Below are 21606 nucleotides of genomic sequence, written 5' to 3' on the forward strand. Positions count from 1 at the left end.
CTCTTGCTTCTCTAGTTCCTTCAGTTGTGATGTTAGGGTGTCAATTTTAGATCCTTCCTGCTTTCTCTTGTGGGCATTTAGTACTATAAATTTCCCTCTACACACTGCTTTAAATGTGTCCCAGAGATTCTGGTATGTTGTATCTTTGTTCTCATTGGTTTCAAAGAGCATCTTTATTTCTGCTTTCATTTTGTTATGTACACAGTAGTCATTCAGGAGCAGGTTTTTCAGTTTCCATGTAGTTGAGTGGTTTTGAGTGAGTTTCTGAATCCTTGGTTCTAGTTTGATTACACTGTGGTCTGAGAGACAGTTTGTTAAAATTTCTGTTCTTTTACATTTGCTGAGGAGTGCTTTACTTCCAACTATGTGGTCAGTTGTGGAATAAGTATGATGTGGTGCTGAGAAGTATTCTGTTGATTTGTGGTGGAGAGTTCTGTAGATGTCTATTAGGTCTGCTTCGTGCAGAGTTGAGTTCAATTCCTAGATATCCTTGTTAACTTTCTGTCTCGTTCTGTCTAATGTTAACAGTGGAGTGTTAAAGCCTCTCATTATTATTATGTGGGAGTCTAAGTCTTTTTGTAAGTCTCTAAGGACTTGCTATATGAATCTGGGTGCTCCTGCATTGGGCACATATATATTTAGGATAGTTAGCTCTTCTTGTTGAATTGATCCCTTTACCATTATGTAATGACCTTCTTTGTCTCTTTTGATCCTTGTTGGTTTAAAGTCTGTTTTATCAGAAAGTAGGATTGCAACCCCTGCCTTTTATTGTTTTCCATTTTCTTAGTAGATCTTCCTCCATGCCTTTATTTTGAGCCTTTGTGTGTCTCTGCATATGAGATGGGTCTCCTGACTACAGCACACTAATGAGTTTTGACTCTTTATAAAATTTGCCAGTCTGTGTCTTTTAATTGGAGCATTTAGCCCATTTACATTTATGGTTAATATTTTTATGTGTGAATTTGATCCTGTTATTATTATGTTAGCTGGTTATTTTGCTCATTAGTAGATGCAGTTTCTTCCTAGCATCGATGGTCTTTACATTTTGGCATGTTTTTACAGTGGCTGGTGCTGGTTGTTCCTTTCCATGTTTAGTGCTTCCTTCAGGAGCTCTTGTAAGGCAGGCCTGGTGGTGACAAAATCTCTCAGCATTTGCTTGTCTGTAAATGATTTTATTTCTCCTTCACTTATGAAACTTACTTTGGCTGGATACGAAATTCTGGGTTGAAAATTCTTTTCTTTAAGAATGTTGAATATTGGCTGCCACTCTCTTCTGGCCTTGTAGAGTTTCTGCTGAGAGATCCACTGATGGGCTTCCCTTTGTGGGTAACTCGACGTTTCTCTCTGGCTGACCTTAACATTTTTTTCCTTCATTTCAACTTCTTGAATCTGACGATTATGTGTCTTGGAGTTGCTCTTCTCGAGGATTATCTTTGTGGCGTGGTCTGTATTTCCTGAATTTGAATGTTGGCCTGCCTTGCTAGGTTGGGAAGTTCTCCTGGATAATATCCTGCAGAGTGTTTTCCAACTTGGTTCCATTATCCCCATCACTTTCAGGTACACCAATCAGACGTAGATTTGGTCTTTTCACATAGTCCCATATTTCTTGGAGGCTTTGTTCATTTCTTTTTGCTCTTTTTTCTCTAAACTTCTCTTCTCGCTTCATTTCATTCATTTGATCTTCAATCACTGATACCCTTTCTTCCAGTTGATCAAATCAGTCACTGAAACTTGTTCATTAATCATGTAGTTCTCATACCATGGTTTTCAACTCCATCAGGTCATTTAAGGATTTCTCTACATTGGTTATTCTAGGTAGCCATTCGTCTAATCTTTTTTCAAGGTTTTTGGCTTCTTTGTGATGAGTTCAGACTTCCTCCTTTAACTCAGAGAAAGTTGATCATCTGAAGCCTTCTTCTCTCAACTTGTCAAAGTCATTCTCCATCCAGCTTTGTTCCATTGCTGGTGAGCAGCTGCATTCCTTTGCAGGGGGAGAGGCACTCTGATTGTTAGAATTTTCAGCTTTTCTGGTCTGTTTTTTCCCCATCTTTGTGGTTTTATCTACCTTTGGTCTTTGGTGATGGTGACGTACAGATGGGGTTTTGGTGTGGATGTCCTTTCTGTTTGTTAGTTTTCCTTCTAACTGTCAGGACCCTCAGCTGCAGGTCTGTTGGAGTTTGCTGGAGATCCACTCCAGACCCTGTTTGCCTAGGTATCAGCAGCGGAGGCCGCAGAACAGCGAATATTGCTGAACAGCAAATGTTGCTGCCTGATTGTTCCTCTGGAAGCTTCCTCTCGGAGGGTACCTGGCTGTGTGAGGTGTCAGTCTGCTGGGGGGTGCCTCCCAGTTAGGCTACTCGGAGGTCAGGGACCTACTTGAGGAGGCAGTCTGTCTATTCTCAGATCTCAAACTCCTTGCTGGGAGAACCACTACTCTCTTCAAAGCTTTCAGACAGGGACATTTAAATCTGCAGAGGTTTCTGCTGCCTTTTGTTTAGCTATGCCCTGTCCCCAGAGGCAGAGTCTACAGAGGTAGCCAGGCTTCCTTGAGCTACAGTGGGCTCCACCCAGTTCGAGCTTTCTGGCCACTTTGTTTACCTACTCAAGCCTCAGTGGTGGGTCTCCCTCCCCCAGCCTCCCTGGCGCCTTGCAGTTTGATCTCAGACTGCTGTGCTGGCAATGAGGGAGGCTCCGTGGGCTTAGGACCCTCTGAGCCAGGCACAGTATATAATCTCTTGGTGTGCTATTTGCTAAGACCCTCGGAAAAGTGCAGTATTAGGGTGAGAGTGACCTGATTTTCCAGGTGCTGTGTGTCATGGTTTCCCTTGGCTAGGAAAGGGAATTCCCTTACCCCTTGCATTTCCCGGGTGAGGCGATGCCTCGCCCTGCTTTGGCTCTTGCTCGGTGGGCTGCACCCACTGTCCTGCACCCACTGTCTGACACGCCCCACTGAGATGAACTCGGTACCTCAATTGGAAATGCAGAAATCACCCATCTTATATGTCGCTCACCCTGGGAGCTGTAGCCTGGAGCTGTTCCTATTCGGCCATCTTAAGAAGATAATTCTTACAGGTATACAGAGAAAAACTGTGGAAATGTTCAGATTGTCTTGGAACATTTCTCTTAGCATTACATCAAAACCTTTGTCAAATTTTTTCATACCACAAATTCTTTTGGGAGACAATTGGGAGATAGTTATTTCTAGAGTTAAGGAAAACAGCATACATTACATTAATTTTCTTAAACTGACTTTAATCTACCAGTGTTTGTCACATTTAATCAGCCAAAAAAAGTTTCAAGAAAATTAGTTGAGTTATAAAGGGGTAGCTACTGCATTTAAATGAAAAAACAAATTTTTCTTAGACTATTATTATGATATATATCAGTTTCCTTGCTGAAAACTGACATTGACTATATTCATGACAGATTAATCTTCCTTTATATTAATTTATTAGATTATTATTGAGTATTTATGCCCATTATATTGGTTTTTAAGAATATAAATATAACTAAGGTATGAGTCCTATACACATAGAAATATATTTTATAGGAAACCATATTATGTTATCAAAATATATTTAAAATAAATATTCATATATCAAATAAGATACTCAATTATGTACATTACTATATACATGTGAAGAATTTTGGCCCCAGTTTAATAATAAAAATCATATGCTCTTAAAATTACATTTTGTCGTTATTTAATATTTATATATTTGAATTTAACACATTTAGCCTATAAAATTAAATTTATTTTAAAGAGAATAGATAAATACAAATAAAATAACAATAACAGAAAATAGTTCAGTGTGGTTATGTAATGTTGTCAGGGTCATAGAGTATGAAAACTGACTGTTGAATAAATATGGAGACATTTTATGCTCTCTGAACTACATTCAAAAGCTAGAGAAAATTATGAATAGTAACTTCAAGTTCTTATGATAAAAGTGTGTAGCAGGTGCTTTTTCTTCCTGGAAGCATTGGAAGATGTTGGCTCTGAAGTCAGTCCTTCTAATGGAATTGTCCTCAGCTGGCAAAAGCCACTTCACTATGGGAAGTGCTAATGCAGTGAAGCATCAATATCCTTTGTAGGAAAACTCTGCAGGGTGACTCTGAAAGGCCTTCTCAACTCAACAGCTCCATCTGACCTATTTGGAAGTAATGCATCACAGTTGAACTCATTCCACTGCCTAATCCTTTTTTTAAAACACTACCACATGAGTTGATTCTGAGGTCACTCTCCAACATCTTCCAAAATGCATGTCTTCATCAAAGAATAAGATTTCCAAAGAACCCATTCTAGGTGATCTGAGGAAGATAACTTTAAAATGGAACTTTAGAGATGGATCACTCACCAGCCAACTAGCTGGCTGTAGTGAGGGCCCCGTTGCTGTTGGAGGGTAGCCACTGATAGCTCTTTTTTTTTTTTTTTTTTTTTTTTTTTGAGACAGAGTCTTGCTCTGTCACCCAGGCTGGAGTAAAGTGGCATGATCTCGGCTCACTACAACCTCTACCTCCTGGGTTCAAGTGATTCTTGTGCCTTGGCCTTCTGAATAGCTGGGATTACAGGCGTGTGACACCATGTCCAGCTAATTTTTATATTTTCAGAAGAGACTAATTCACCATGTTGCCCAGGCTGGTCTTTTAATTCCCTACCTCAGATGATCTGCCTGCCTTGGCCTTCCAAAGTGCTGGAATTACAGGCATGAGCCACCACGCCTGGCCAACCACTCTTGATTGCTATAGTGGGAAGTTGTTAAAATCTTCACCTGTGATAAGGATAGGTACTGATGAAAGGTAATGCCTTCTGAGTTCAATATTTCAGGCTTCTGAGGAATTCAGAGGAAAGTAATAATTATAAGGACAATGCAATGAATTAGGTTCTGCTGGATTCCTGTTATGCAGTGGAGGAAAAAAAATGAAAGGCTAAGTGTAATTAATCATCACTTGACCATGGTATGTGAGCATAAGACCTCTTTGGAAAAATACAAAGAGATTCTTATCTTCTGCAGTCAAAGGTCATACCAGCAGATAATAAGGCTTAGGGCTTATTTAAAAGTATAACAGAATTTCGAGAGGCCTGCATCCTCAGCTATGCCAGAGTCTGAATCCTGGTTGGGAACGAGGGGAATCTTACGGGGGGTGGTTACAACTGGGTTTATGGATTCTATAACCTTGAAGCCTCAAATTTTCCTAAACCATCTGGACCTACGGAACTTGCCTATTCCTTCCAATTAGAGGCAGTCATTTCCATCTTACTTGAAGATGACACAGAAACTTCTTCCCTTGGAGATAACTCACACCCTTCTTAGGAAATAACCCCACCTCCATTCTGGCCACCAGATCCATATAGGGCCAATAGATAACATTACTTGGCTTTGGAATTGTTGGGCTTCTAAGAGAGGAAAAATATTATGCTTCAAATTAGCTGTAGACCCCAGCCTGGAGTTAGGGAATTATGTATGGAGCTAGATCCTGAGGCTGCTGGATGAGATGGGATGGAGAATAAGAGACTGAATAACATTGAGGATGGAAAATAGGATCAAGTGAGGATAGTGACACAGATTATTGATATGGGAACATTCCACCATGATACAAGATTTAACACTTAGACAAAGACAGCAGGAAATAGTGTCATACACTGCTAGGATGGCTCTTGGAAACTTGGGGAAAGCAGTGGTCTCCACTAAATAAAGTATAAATGCCCAAACAGCTGTGCAGACAGTGAAAAAAGGACCAAATGACTCAGAGAAGTGGGAATGCTAAAGTGAATATGTCATATAAGTTCCAGAAATATCATCAGCTCACTTTTTCTTTGTAAAGGCTTGGAGAACACCTCTGACTAAAGCAGTAAGAATGTGCTGATGACTGAGACACAAGCATCATTAAGAAGCTCAGTGGTGACTGGACTGTTCTCTATAGGCAAATGTTGATAGCAGTAGATGCTATTATAGAATTGGCCTCTCTCATAACAGTGGGGATGACAGATTTTCAAAATAATAGAGGCTAGGAGGTAGTTCTTAGTTGTCACAAGAAAAGTAAGCACACTTATTTTTTGTTTTTTGTTTTTGTTTTTGAGACAGAGTCTCACTCTGGTTGGAATGCAGTGGTGCGATCTTGACCCACTGCAACCTCCACCTCCCAGGTTCAAGCAGTTCTCCACCTCAGACTCCCAACTAGCTGGAACTGCAAGTGCCTGCCACCATGCCTGGCTAATTTTTGTATATTTGGTAGATATGGGTTTCACCACGTTGGCCAGGCTTGTCTCAAACCCCTGACCTCAAATGATCCACCCAACCTGGGCCTCCCAAAGTGCTGGGATTATAGGCATGATCCACTGTGCCCAGCCAGGTGCACTTATCTTAATGAATGGCTTGTTCAAATATATCTAAGACTCCAGAATCACAGAGAGCTATGGAGACGGTTAACAGAACACAGCATCTCTAGGGGAAAGTAAGTGGACAGCCAACAAACTATTGCACAATCTACACAATTTAAATAAATTAAAAATGGGTGAATAAGAGTCTGCATATGGCTGCCTAATAAAAAGCCACCATCCTTGTCCAACTACTGTACCTGAGGCAGTTTTCAGACTTTGAGCTTGTTAACTGAAGACTTCAACTGAATCACCAGAAAGAACCCTGAAACACCATAGCAAATGTATATGGTAATTATTCTCTCAGTTCTTTCTACAAAAAACCTACATCCATTTACTTGAATAATCATACACTAGGGAAAATGGACTCCTGAGATACTTTGAGAGATGTCATACACAGGATCCAAATTGACCTGGATATCAGGATTCCGGAGTGGGCACATTGCCATGGATTATCTGGTCATATCATGTACTACATCAACTAAAATTGCCAACCTAATAGAGAGATGAAATGGCCTTTTAGAGAGGGCAATTGAGTTTTACAGAGAAAATATCCAGTAAGGGGTGGGTGCTACCCTCCAGGATGCAGTTAAATTCTAAATCAATGACCATTATTATATGCTGCTTTTTCTCCTTATAGAATACACAGGTCCAAGAACCAAGAAGTGACCTCACTATCATCACATCCAATGACCCACTGGGGGAATGCTTTCCTTCCTGCAACTCTGGGCTCTGCCAGTTTAGAGGTCCCAGTTCCCAGAAAGGGAAAAACCTTCTATTAAGTGACATAGCAAGAGTCCCATTAATCTTTAAGCCATGGCACCAGCTCAGCTACTTTAGGCTTCTGTGTCAGGAAGCAGCAGATAAGAGGAGTCACTATCCTGGTGGGAGTGACCAGCCTATATGAGGCTGTGTTGGTAGGACTGTCGTTACATAGTGAGGCAGGGAGCAATATGTTTGATACCCAGTTAATGCAATGAGTCATTTCTTGGTATTCTCTTGTTCAATTTTGGTCATAAACAGACAAGTACATCAACCTTGGTTTGAGAAGGATATGATGATCAAGGGCTCAAATTTGACAAAATTCTAGTAATGCAACAAGGTAAGCTACCTACACCAAAAAATGTACTAGCCCAGGGTGAGAGGAATCTGGAATGGCAATAGTAGAAGGAGATGATGGATATAGTCCTACTATAGTTCCTTTTGAAAGTTTTCCCAGGAAGAGACTAACCAGAGTCTTGGAGTAGCTTTTCCCAGATAGATTTATCACACCTAGCAAGTAGATCTGCCTGGATACTGCAGTGCACCAGTCACATCCCTTCCTCGGGTCTGAAGCACTCATTCCTCCCACTGCTGAGAGTATTAGCAGATGATTGCTGTCAGCTAGAACTGCCCTCTCTAGAAATAAGCTGAACAGAGCAGGCCCTCCTAAGGTTATGTCTCCTAGTGAGGAGTAGCATAAATTGAATGACCTGTTGATAGGGGAGGGGGTGGGTGTATAAAGGCTGAGCACCTTTGCCTCAGGGCAGGGCAGCTTTGAGGGGCTATCACAGCTCAGAAAGTTCTGCAAGGCTACTGAGACCTTTTGTAGTTCAACCCTCCCCTTGATCAATCCTAATTCTTTCACTCTCTCACATGTGTTGATCTATAAGGTACTTACCAGAACCATTTCTGCACACACATCTCTGAATCTGTTTTCTCAGAAACCTGTCCTAACTCAAATACAAATATTCGATATATATTTAGTAATATAAAGAATATATATTAAAATAGATTAAGTGATATGTGTTATTTACATTATATATTATTATATATAATTATGTGTATCTACACGTGTGCCTAGATGTAGGCACACACAAACATACATATATAATCTCCCTTAAAATTATATATTTTTAGCTGTGCTCCCATTTCACTTGTCTTACACAAATCTTGTTCTGGCATGTTGTTTTTAAATCTGAAATGTAAAAAACACTTAGAAATTTCTAAGCATGAGTGAATTCAACAGATAACCTAGCCAGTACAATAAGCCATTGTCACAAAATTAGAATCTTGAAGACCAATGAACCACAAGTCATCCAGACCAGGGAAGAACAGGTTTGGTCTATTCCTGACTGAGTCTGTTGACACTATCACCTAACAAGAAAACAGCTGGGGATACATCAATAAATGGGTATTGGAAAGTACAACCCTATTAACTGTTCGGAAGTCATCATTGTTACACTGTTTACCATCCAATTCTGTTTTGTTCCTGAGCTTTCTGAATTCAGAATTTAATCTTTACAAAATATACAGCTCATAATTTCTAAAAATGAGCCTGTGACTAAAGAAATTATGTTTTGAACAAGAAAAAAAATAAATTTTTTACAAATGAATCAGAGTATCTTTTTTCAAGTCACTAAGGCTAAATTCAGTTAATCAATATATATGATATATATGAAAGGCTAACCACCAAATTAATAAATATTTGATAGATTTTTAAAATCTCAAAACATTTTATGATAATGATGCTGGTATCCCTAAATATCCCAACTTAATAAAACCTGACAGCATATATCGCTGCACAGCTAATAGAGTGAATTTAAATGGAAAGTTCCTTTAAGCTTTACCAAAAAGCAGCAGTTGTTCTGTAAATTTACACTACTAAAATTAGAGGCCTTTGAGGTAGCTGTGAAAATATTCTGTTGGAAGAAAAAAAAAAAAAAACCCTCAGAATGTTGCAAAACTAGAAATCAAAGTAGGACTGTCAAGCAAATCACATTTGAAAAAAAATAAAAAACTTTTTAAAGAATGGGGAAATTTTGGATTCTGTTCTTTACTTTGATTCTCTAGGGTAGCTATTACTTCACTACTTTGGTTGGCTTTTTATTATGTTAACACATCAGACAGAATCTTTTCTAAGGACCAATGTCTTTTAAATATTCAGGGTAGCATATGCTCACACACTTCACTATTCTTATGTTCACATAAATACTGTAGGTTATTTCCAGTCCTTTGTAAAAGTTTTTGTCATGTAGAAGCGTTTGATAGTCTGGACAATGGACAAGTGGCATTTTACTTATTTATAATAAGAGTTGAATGTATTATGAATTGGTGAAATAAAAACAAGAAAACAGCGTAGAATCAATAGGAGTTTAAATGAGACTCCAATAATGATAGTAATAATATTATTAATAATAGTAATAGCTAACTTTTATTAAGCATTCATTAAAAGTAATGACAAAAACTGAAATTACTTTTGCACCAACTTAAAACTCTGTGTCCAGGGCTTTGTGGACTATCTAATTTAATCCTTCAACAGCCTAAGTAATATGGTATCATTATTATTCTGATTTGCTGACAAGGAAATTGAAGACTCCAAAGTTAAGTAACCTTTCTTGGTTATAATTCAAAGGGGTAAAGCTGGGTGAAGGTGGTAATGAACACAGCAGGTTTAGTATCATACTTAAAGTATATACTAAGTTTATACTAGCACATGGAACTAAAAACTTGCTGCTTTAAAGCAAGGACACCTTTAAAATTTATTTTTCTCTTAAGAAAAGAACATGGAATATGCCATATCAGGGGTTGGCAAATTATGGCCCTGTAGCCAAAGCCAGTTGAGGAGTGTCTGTATTTATAAACAAAGCTTCATTGAAACTCAGCAACATTCATTATTAATTTACCTATTGTGTTAGGCTGTTTTCACACTGCAATGGTAGAGATAAGTAGTTGAAACAATCATTTGACCTCCAAAGCCCAAGGTATTTATGAATCAACCTTTTTCAGAAAATGCTGAGCCTCTGCTGTACAGTCTTTCTTTATGATACATGCAAAATGACACATAATTGGTTCCAATATCCAGTAATAGAAATAGGAGTGCCTTTTAATAATGCCTTTTAGCACTCTTCAAATTAACAAATATAATCTGGAATATAAAATTTGAGATAACATTTAGTCCTGTGCAAGATCATATTTTGGTACAAAACATAGTCTAATAATTTATAAAGTTTTTTATTATTTTTAATATATCAGTTATAAATAATTGGAAAAAGAAGTATATTAAGACAAAGAGGTCTAGTATAGTAGTTCACGCCTGTAATCTAGCACTTTGGGAGACCGAGGTGGAGGATCGCTTGAAGCTAGGAGTTTAAGAACAACCAGTCCCTGTCTGTACCAAAAACATAGCCAGTCCCTGTATGTACCAAAAAAAAAAAAAAAAAATTAGCCGGGCATGGTGGCACATGCCTGTAGTCTCAGCTACTCAGGAGACTGAAGCAGAGGGATTGCTTGGGTTCAGGAGGTTGAGGCTGCAGTAAGCTCTGAGTTGTGCCACTGGACTTTAGCCTGGTTGATAGAGCAAGACTCTGTTTTAAAAAAAAAAAGAGAAAGAGTTAAGTCAGGCAGCTTGATATTAAATTTTTTGGTCACTGAGGTTCGTTGTTTTGGCTAAGGTCTTGAATTTGAGTGTTTTAATTTTAATTTTTTATCTCTATCATGGAACCCTGTTTTATGTGGCTATTGACAAAGAGTTGGAAATATGCAAGATTATTTGTACTATATCAACAAATAGAGATACTAATATACTTCTTATCATTGGAAACATCTTTGCAAATGAATTCAATAAGCTGAGTGAAAAAAAAAGTACCTAGTGATAAGTAATACAGTCAATGAGGAATATGCATTTTTGGTTGGGTCATATATGCACAATTCTTTAAAAGTCATCTATCTCATAACATTGCCATTTGGTTGTTTTTATTTCTTCTAGATTTGGATGATCCAGTAGTAACTGTTCATCAAAGTATAGGTGAAGCTAAAGAACAATTTTACTATGAGAGAACAGTGTTCCTCCGGTGTGTTGCCAATTCCAATCCTCCTGTTCGATATAGCTGGAGACGTGGCCAGGAGGTCTTGCTGCAAGGATCTGATAAAGGAGTTGAGATTTATGAACCATTCTTTACCCAGGTATGAACTAAGGTACAGTATTTCCACCCTACTCTGCTAGGATACTTTCCTAATTTAGGCAGCATGAATTCATAGCTATTTGAAAACATAGTTTCTCTATTCTGGCCTTTCAAAAACCAATGTGTGCTTGCCTTAAAGATTAGAGGACTTAAATATAAAAGACAACTTATTTTTATGTGGTTAAGTTTAAAATGTTAACTCTTGAAAACATTTTTTAACTTAATATGTCCTAACATATTTTTTTAATATGTAAGTTTTCCTATGTTTCACTATAACATACATAGTTATACATTTTGCTGGCTGATTTGGGTTTTGTGGAAAGTATTTCTCAAAAGGAGAGATTTTGATTTCCCCATTTGCAAATGGTGAATAGCTATTAAACACATGAAGAAACCTGTTTGCAATTTATTTGGCTTTAGTTTTAGGAGAGATATATCTTTAATTTCCTTTAGTCATGTTCGCTTTTGACTTGGTTTAGAAATAGAGCTTTAATTGTGCTAAAAATGAAAATATTTAAGGAGTCATTACAAATGTATTTAATAAAAGTTGAATTAATTTTACATAGAATGAATGTAATATGAAATATTATTGTGTAATACACGAAGAGTAAGGAATTAATAAGTCTTCAGGAAGATACTGAAATTTGTGGGAATATTTGTGTGCTGTTATTATAAAGGTTTTTTGATGACTAGAAAGAAGCACAAACCTAAATTAACAAGGAAAAAGTTTTAAATAAAAAAAATGTGGACGAATGTTCAAAAGTGTTGTGACAATGAAAAATAATTTTTAAAATTATATAAATTGGCTGGGCGTGGTGGCTCATGCCTGTAATCTCAGTGCTTTGGGAGGCTGAGGCTGAGACGAGGTCAAGAGATAGAGATAATCCTGGACAACATGGTGAAACCCCATCTCTACTAAAAATACAAAAATTAGCTGGGCATGGTGGCATGTGCCTATAGTCCCAGCTACTCAGGAGGCTGAGGCAGGAAAATCGCCTGAACCCGGGAGGCAGAGGTTGCAGTGAGCCAAGATCTCGCACCACTGTGCTCCAGCCTGGCAACCAAGTGAGAGTCTGTCAAAAAAAAAAAAAAAAAAAAAAAAAAAAAAAAAAAAGGATATTATATAGATCACAAAATAGGCAGGAATTTGACACATTGTACATACATTTGAGATATCTATATATCCCTAACTAGGAAAATGTATAATTAATCTTTAATTATTATAAATATTTTACTCCACAGTTTTAAAGATTAATACAGCTTTCATATCTAAACTCTAATAACATAAGGTTACTTTGACTTTGTAAATATCCCGGCATCCCATTTTTCACCATTGAATATATTTCCTTATATGGTAAACTAAGGCCTGACCTCTTTCAGATTAATATAATTGCCAATATTTAGACATTAACTGTGGACTAATGCAGTGATTATATAATATTTGCACATGTCATATATATTCCTGTTTTGCAAATAGATTGTAAATAAAAATATGCATTCTTTATTTTTTAAAAGGTATAAAACAGTTTTAACTTGCCAAAATATAAATCTCTGAAAATCAGCATCGCACATGGCATTGCTAGTCAGTTCACCATAACATAGTACTGAGGCCTGTTCTAATCTGATTGTCTCTTGATTTAGGCCACTGTGACACTAAGTGTTCTCTGCCAACGGGTAGGACTGAATTTTCCCCCATACTTTCTGTAATGCTTTAATTCATTCTTCAATTGTTACTAAAATGATTTTTTGGTTTAAAATATTATCCAGATAAATGATCGTCTATTACGTATTTTATTTTTCTATTGTCAATTTATTTTTAAAATATGCACATTATTAAGATTTAGAAAACATCTTTTCCTCTAGAATCTTTTCAAACATGGTAACATTTATAGAAAATAAGGTAATTCTAAACATCTTTTCACTATATGGTTATTTCTTTTTGTTTGCCTGTTTTTGAGATGGAGCCTCGCTCTGTCACCTGGGCTGGAGTGCAGTGACATGATCTCTGCTTACTGCAATCTCTGCCTCCGGGTTTAAGCGTTTCTCATGCCTCAGCCTCCTGAGTAGCTGGGATTAAAGGTGTCCACCACCACACTAGGCTAATGTTTGTAAATTTAGTAGAAATGGGATTTACCATGTTGGCTAGGCTGATCTCAAACTCCTGACCTCAAGCAATCCACCCGCCTTGGCCTTGCAATGTGCTGGGATTACAGGTGTGAGCCACCATGCCTAGCTATATGGCTATTTCTAACCTGCAAATGGGTCCAATCACTTGGAATTGAACACATGGGCCTTGTCCAGATTTTGGAAAATCTTTCATACTATCAAAATATTTAAGGATTTATTTTAAATTTACTAAACAAGCACAGTCAAACTTTTAAAAAATTGATACATTATAACTGTCCATATGTATCTGGTATGGTGTGATGTTTTGATACATGTCTGCACACTGTATCATAATCAAATCAGGTTATTTAGCATATCCATTACCTGATACATTTGATGTATAATGATGTATATACATTTGATGATAATGATCAAAATATTCTCTTCTAGCTGTATTGAAATATACAGTACAATATTGTTAAATGGTCAACTTATTCTGCAATGGAACACTAGAATCTGTTCCTCCAAAGTGTAACTTTGCACCTATTGACCGATCTCTTTCTATTCTCCCTTCTACCTCCCTTTCTCTAGCCACTGCTAACGATTATTTTGCTCTCTAATTCTATGAGGTCAACTTCTTTAGATTCCACACATGAGTAGATAATATAGTATTTGTCTTTCTGTACCTTGATTATTTTACTTAACATAATGTCCTTCAGATCCATCCATGTTGCTGGCTCTGGGACAGACCCATCATTTGCAGCAATGTGGATGGATCTGGAGGACATTATATTAGGTAAAATAAACATTCATTATTTTATAGCTGCGTTCGTTATTTCATAGCTGAATAGTATTCCATTATGTACATATTCCACATTTTCTTTATCCATTCATCTGTTGATGAACACTTAGGTTTATTACCTATTTTGTCTATTGTGAATGGTCCTGTAATAAATATGGAAGTGCAAGTATCTCCTCAACATACTGTTTTAATTTCTTTTGGATTTATCCAACAGTAGGATTGCTGGATCATATTATAGCTCTATTTTTAATTTTTTGAGGAACCCCTATACTGTTCCATAATGGCTGTACTAATTTGCATTCCTGCCAACAGTGTATAAGTGTTCCTCTTTCTCTGCATCCACACCAGAATTTGTTATTTTTTGTCTTTTTGATAATAGCCATTCGAATGGGAGGGGGGTGATAGCTCACTGTGGTTTTGTTTTGCATGTCCTTAGTAATTAGTGATTTTGAGCATTTTTTCACATAACTGTTGGTCATTTGTATATATTCTTTTGAGCAATGTCTATTTACATCTTTTGCCCATTTTAAAATAAGATTTTTTTTTTTTGCTATTAAGTTCTGTGTATTTTCTAGATATTAACCTCTTATCAATTTGAATGCATAGTCTGCAAATATTTTCTCCCATTCTGTAGGTTGTTTCTTCACTGTGTTGATTGTTTCCATTCATATGCCCAAGCTTTTTAGTTCAATATAATTCTATTTTTCTATTTCTGTTTCAGTTGCCTGTCCCTAGACCAATGTCATGAAGCATTTCCCCTATGTTTTCTTCTAGTAGTTGTGTTATCTCAGGTCTTACATTTAAGGGTTGAATTCATTTTGAGTTGTTGTTTGTATATGAGGAGAAATAGAAGTGTAGCTTTACCTTTCTGCATGTGAATATTCAAGCTTCCCAGCACTATCTACTGAAGACACATTTTCCTTTCCCTAATGTGAGATTTTGGCACTTTTGTTGAAAATTCATTGGCTGTAAGTGTGTTGATTTGGTTATGTGCTGTCTATTCCATTCCATTGGCCTATATGTCTATTTTTATGTCAGTACTATGCTGTTTTGGATACTATAGTATTGTAGAATATTTTGAAGTCAGATAGTATGATGCCAACTTTGTTGTTTTTGCTCAAAATTGCTTTGGCTGTTTGGGATTTTTTGTGGTTTCATACACATTTTGGATTGTGTTTTCTTATATCTGTGAAGAATTTCATTGGTATTTTAACAGGATTGGATTGAATCTGTGGATCACTTTGGATAGTACAGAAATTTTAACAATGTTAATTCTTCCAATCCGTTAACCTGTGATATCTTCCAATTTAATTGTATCCTCTTCAATTTTTCTCATCAATGTTTGATGGTTTGCATTGTATCAATCTTTCCCCTCCTTGGTTAAATTTATTTCTAGGTATTCTTTAGTTAGATAATATGGCAGAGGCCTTCTTAACACTGAAGACTCATCATCTCAGGGAAGCTGTCTCTGAAAAGCTGATACAACGTCTCATTCCTTCCTTCTTTATACCTCCATATTGGGTTACTCTTTCTCTGTTTACTTTATCTTTTGCTTATTGTGCTAATGTTTTTATGTCTCTCTCTCTCTCTATATATATGTATATATATACATATATATATAGAGAGATATATGTATATATGTATACATATATATATGTAGGGAGAGACAAAACATACGTGTGTGTATATATATGTATATATAACTTTACACAAACATATACATATATACTTCTTAGATGTTATTGATTTCTTGAACTACTGTTTCCCATACTGCCATGTGTACTTTATAATGAAAAAAACTTTTATGTTAGTATTGTTCATATTGGGGCACTTCAATAATATTTTAATTTTTAAATTTATCTCCTTAGGTTGATAGCCATTGGCCTTTGTGGCTTCATGACGTAAATAAGATTCAGTTAAAATAACTAAGATCTACTATATTCAAGATATGGGCATACCTTTGCCAGAAATACAGAGGTACTAGGCAAGGCTCCTCCTCTGATGTTTGTTGATATATAAAGGAAAACTTAAGATGATCAATAATTATGATATAAAATAAAAATCATTGTCAAAATAGAGATATACAACACTGCTATGGAGGGAGCATTCAAGGTGGAGACATTAGCACCTGCAAGAAATGCAGAAGAAAGACAATGTCTCCAAAGAGTATCCATGTCTCTCGTTAGTTAGAACAATATTTAGTAGGTGTGGATGACAGGGAACTGTGAAGCTGGGGAGGCATATTGGGAATATATGGTGGAAGGGTTCAGATGTCTGCTGAAGTTTTAATGTTAGAAAATGAAACTTCTTTTCAAGATATGTTTTCAATAATAATGTTATTTACTAACGTCTTGTTTTTAATAAATAGAATTTCTAAGATAATGAGATATATCTATTTTGTATGCTGATTAATAATATGCTAATAACTATAGTAATTTGAATTGAATATTTATTCCTAAATTCTGTTGAGTGACAAAAATCTTGTTTATACCTTTTTATAGACAATGTTTCCAGAAAAAAATTGGTCTGTGTTCCTAAAGCTGGTATGAATTCATAAGCACATAATGCAATATTTCTAGGAGGAATAATTATATTTTTTTGTACTTCCACTCACTTACTACTAAAAGACATAGGCTAGCATATATAATTTTCTATTTATAAGTTTGTAATAAATTAGTCATTAGAGCTTCATAAAATGAATCTAACTTGACAGGCTTTAGTTTTTACTGATATCTAAGTATCAAAATGAATGATTATAATTTTTTTAAAGTCCTACTTTATTTTATAAGTAATATGGAAATACCGCTTGAGGCTGTGTGTATTCCTTCACTAGAGCAATGTCAGCATTGGTAAGGGCCACTAACTAATATACATTGTATGTCTTCCTTTTATTTCTTTTGTTAAAAAATAATGTCAAAAGTTAAATATATATATTGCAGATAATTTTGTAATTGTTTAAGAAATGTTAAACAATTACTTAAATCTTACAAATTGAAAATTCACTTTCCGTTTGTCTAGAACTTTTGTAAAGATGTTCATGACATCATCTTGTGTATTGTAATTACACCATCTAATTACAAGACTGAACATGTTTACATCAATTACATAATTAGTTGTAATTAGTCTAATTAGACTAATTATACAATTAGACAATAATCAACTCAAAATTCCTTTTTACAAATCATGAAAATTCACATACAAAAAGCCTCCCAACACCCAAAAATATCAAACTCAAATGATCAACAAAATGAAATTAATGTTATGTGATAAAGTAGTTATAAATAGTAAAGCCTAAATGATACTCATTACCACATGTACACATATATGCCATTTGATAACATTAATCTGTGTGTGCATATATTCTCTGCTTTCTTACACATTCTGCCGTGTTGTTTTAAAATATTTTTATTATATCTTGACTGTCATGAATTAAGAAGGTAAGCCTCAAAGTTTTCCATAATTCTGTTATTTTAAAAAATATTCCATTAACAGACTTCATCTGAATTACCCACTCTACCCATTGACATGGTATATACATTAATCTTATATATTGACTTACAGACCATGTTACCTGGCTCCTCTAGTTTCACATATCTTGGTATCTTGTTTTCTGACTGCAAGAAGTAATCATTTTAGCTCACCCAGAACAACTCTCCAATCCCATGATAGCTGAACCACTGGGAAATCATGCATCTAGAGGCTTTTCTTTCTTTTTTTGTCTATTCTTCTCAGTCCGTTTTGTGTTGCCATAAAAGAACGCCTGAGATTAGGTAATGTATAAAGAAAAGATATTTATTTGGTTCTCAGTTTTGCAGACTGTACAGGAAGCATGATATGGCATCTGCATCTGGTGAGGGCTTCATGCTGCTTTCACTCATGGCAAAAGGCAAAGGGGAGCTGGTATGTGCAGAGATCACATGATGAGAGAGGAAGCAAGAGAGAAAGGGGGGATGTTCCAGATTTCTTTTTAACAACCAGCTCTCAAGGAAACTAATAGAGTTAGAACTCATTCACAGCCCCCCTCAGTAGATTAATCTATTCATGAGGCATCTACCCCCATGACCCAGATATCTTTCATTAGGCGCTACTTCCAACATTGGGATTAAATTTCAACATGAGGATTAAGGACAAACATCTAAACTACAGCACCTTCTCATGTGTCCATTTTGCTGCTGTGTTCTGAATAAGAATTAACTAGGATATACATATGCATACCGTTGTATTTATAGGGCTATACTTGTAGGTCTTTAAAGAATAGAAATCATCTCAAACAGTAGCACAAATTCTCTTTTGTAATCTCAATATTACCACCAAATTCATATTTTTTACCTTTAGATAACGTAAATACTAGCAGTGTCCCTGATCACAAAAATTCAGGTATACAAAATATTTTAAGAATGTATCCTTTACAAAAACCACCTCTGCATTTTAATGGCCAGAGCTGCATTGATATTGGTTCTCTGTACTTGATTAATTTATATATTTCCTTGGGGCTTACCTTTCTTTTACATTCTCTTTTCCATAATTGACTGTTCAGCTCTCCTATGGATGGCCCCAAATGCAGCTTCATAAATCTATCTTGCAGGCTACCCTAATGTAAAGATTTTTAAAATTTCCATTACTACCATTAGAGTCAACATGGTTCAGGAAACTTACTAAAAACTTACTATGTGCAATATGATGAGCTGGCTCTATTCCTTTCTAGTCAGCAATCTTTTCTGAGTTGACAACATGCAAAACACTGCCCAAATGGTAGGGAAGAGAATTTGAAGTGATCTCATTAAATGAAAAGGCAGGATCAATACATAGACATAATTTAAACAATAAAAACATATATAAATATATACTCAAATGTGATTGATATAAATAGACAAAAAGCATTAACTCAAAAAGTAAAGGAGAATACCCATAGGAAGAATACACTTTTAGAGGATGGATCAGAAGTAAGAACTTTTAGGTTGAAATCTCTTCATATTGAGGCTGGTGCAGCGTCTTATGCCTGTAATCCCAACACTTTGGGAGGCCAAGGCAGGCAGATCACTTGAGGCCAGGAGTTCCAGACCAGCCTGGTCAATATGGTGAAACCCCATCTCTACTAAAAATATAAAAATTAGCCCAGTGTGATGTCACGCCACCTATAATTCCAGTTACTTGTGATGCTGAAGCATGAGAATTGCTTGAACCTGGAGGCGGAGTTTCAGCGAGCCGAGGTCACACCACTGCATCTCTGGGACAGAGCCAACCATGTCTCAAAAGAGAGAGAGAGAGAGAGAGAGAGAGAGAGAGAGAGAAAGAGAGAGAGAGAGAGAGAGAAAGAGAGAGAGAGAGAGAGAAAGAAAGAAGGAAGGAAGGAAGGAAGGAAGGAAGGAAGGAAGGAAGGAAGGAAGGAAGGAAGGAAAGAAAGAAAGAAAGAAAGAAAGAAAGAAAGAAAGAAAGAAAGAAAGAAAGAAAGAAAGAAAGAAAGAAAGAAAGGAAGGAGAGAGAAAGAAAGAGAGAGAAAAAGAAAAAGAAAGAGAAAACCTTTCTGAAATAATACAATGATACCTCAAAAAGACTATGAGTAGAGTTGCTTGGTGAAATGGAGAATTAGGGATGGTGGAAATCAAGTTTAAAGTATTTTCCAAGAGGAGAAAGCAATCCTTGGTGAAAAAAATTAGAAGGAAGAGACTAGTAGCATTAAACACAGAATAAGTAACTTTAGAATAAATACAAATCTGCAATCATAGCCATCTAATATGACCTTTTCCAAGCTTTGAAATCTTGCCTCATTTTATGTTCTTTATTGTGCTGCACTCCAGTCACATTAATTTTCTTTCTAGCTCTCCAACATGCCAACGTTACTGCTGTGTCAGGGTCTCCACGGTTGTGGGTCCCAGTGTCATTCTGTATCACTCATCTCTCCAGTGTATTTCTAGCCCTTCAACTTTCAACTCAAGTAAGACCTAATGAGAGCTGCTTTCCAGTCTGTTCCATCTAAAGTAGCTTACTACATCTTCATTTCTCTCTATCTATTCTCTTGTTTGATTGATTTGGTAGTATTTAATACTCTTTTAAATCATCCTCTGTATTTGTGTAGACATTTATTGTTTCACACATATGCTCCATGTTCTTTCCGCTGTGTTCCCAGCGTTCAAAAGGTAATTGGCACAGAGTATACACTAAATGATTGTCTGTTTGTTGAAATAAGGCTATAGTTAATTTTACATAAACTTTTATTGAAATGTATGTGTAGAAAAGCACATGAAACATAAGTGTACAGCTTGATGAGTTTTTAGAGAGATCACACCCCTTGTAGTAGCTTGAAGATCAAGAAACAGAACATTAGAGGAGTTCATCCCCTCCTTGTTTTTAGTTAATTTAAAGTAAACAACTGACTATTTCTTAAAGTGTGAGATAGGACATGCCATGGCAAGATAACATTTAAAATCATTGAGTTTCCTTGATATGATTTTTATGTTTTACAGGGAACATGGAGACAGTTTGGCCATGTACAGGTTTTAGTAGTTCAAGTAAAAATATTTAAATATAGAAACATTACAGTGAAAAAATCAGACAGTTTCCAGCTGATTATTAGTATGACAATATTTGTAAAAGGGGCAAAAAATTATAAAGTAATGAGGATAATGTAAGAAGTACAGCAGACATAAGCTAAGGGCAGAGTTGTTTAATGAGGAAGAATGAAGATGTCTAATTTGTATAGATAGATTTTATGTTTTGTATCTTTTATTATTATAACATCATTGTGGGCCGGATACAGAGGCTCATGCCTGTAATCCCAGCACTTTGGGAGGCCAAGGCAGATGGGTCACTTGAGGTCAGGAGTTCAAGATCAGCCTGGCCAACATGGTGAAACCCCGTCTCTACTAAAAATACAAAAATTAGCTGGGCATGATGGCGCATGCCTGTAATCCCAGCTACTTGGGAGGTAAACGTGTTCATAGGGGTTTGTTGTACAGGTTATTTCATCACCCAGGTATTAAGCCTAGTATCTATTAGTTATTTTTCCTGATCCTCTCCCTGCTTCTAGCATCTACCCTCCAATAGGCCCCAGTGTGTATGATTTCCCCTTTATGTGTCTGTGTGTTCTCATCATTTAGCTCCCACTTCTAAGTGAGAACATGTGGGATTTGGTTTTCTTTAACTGCATTAGTTTGCTAAGGATAATGTTCTCCAGCTCCGTCCATGTTCCTGCAAAGGACATGATTTCATTTTTGTGTGTTTGTGGCTGCATAGTATTCCATGGTGTATGTGTACCACATTTTCTTTATCCAGTGTCTAACATGATGGACATTTAGGTTGATTCCACGTCTTTGCTATTGTGAATAGTGTTGCAATAAACATATGTGTGCATGTATCTGTGTGATAGAATGATTTAT

General features: G+C 36.3%; 1 protein-coding gene across 3 annotated transcripts in view; it reads left to right on the forward strand.

Annotated features, from left to right (window-relative positions):
* The window catches only part of MDGA2 (MAM domain containing glycosylphosphatidylinositol anchor 2), an 840045-nt gene that overhangs the window by 533621 nt on the left and 284818 nt on the right, over positions 1 to 21606 (forward strand). For all 3 annotated transcript variants that reach the window (XM_009211479.4, XM_009211478.4, XM_003901752.5), the window contains one exon: positions 11127 to 11323. In XM_009211479.4, coding sequence (XP_009209743.3) covers positions 11127 to 11323 — 197 coding nt within the window. The remainder of the gene's footprint in view (positions 1 to 11126; positions 11324 to 21606) is intronic.

Source organism: Papio anubis, chromosome 7 (genome assembly GCF_008728515.1).
Source record: "Papio anubis isolate 15944 chromosome 7, Panubis1.0, whole genome shotgun sequence".
Taxonomy (NCBI): Eukaryota; Metazoa; Chordata; class Mammalia; order Primates; family Cercopithecidae; genus Papio; species Papio anubis.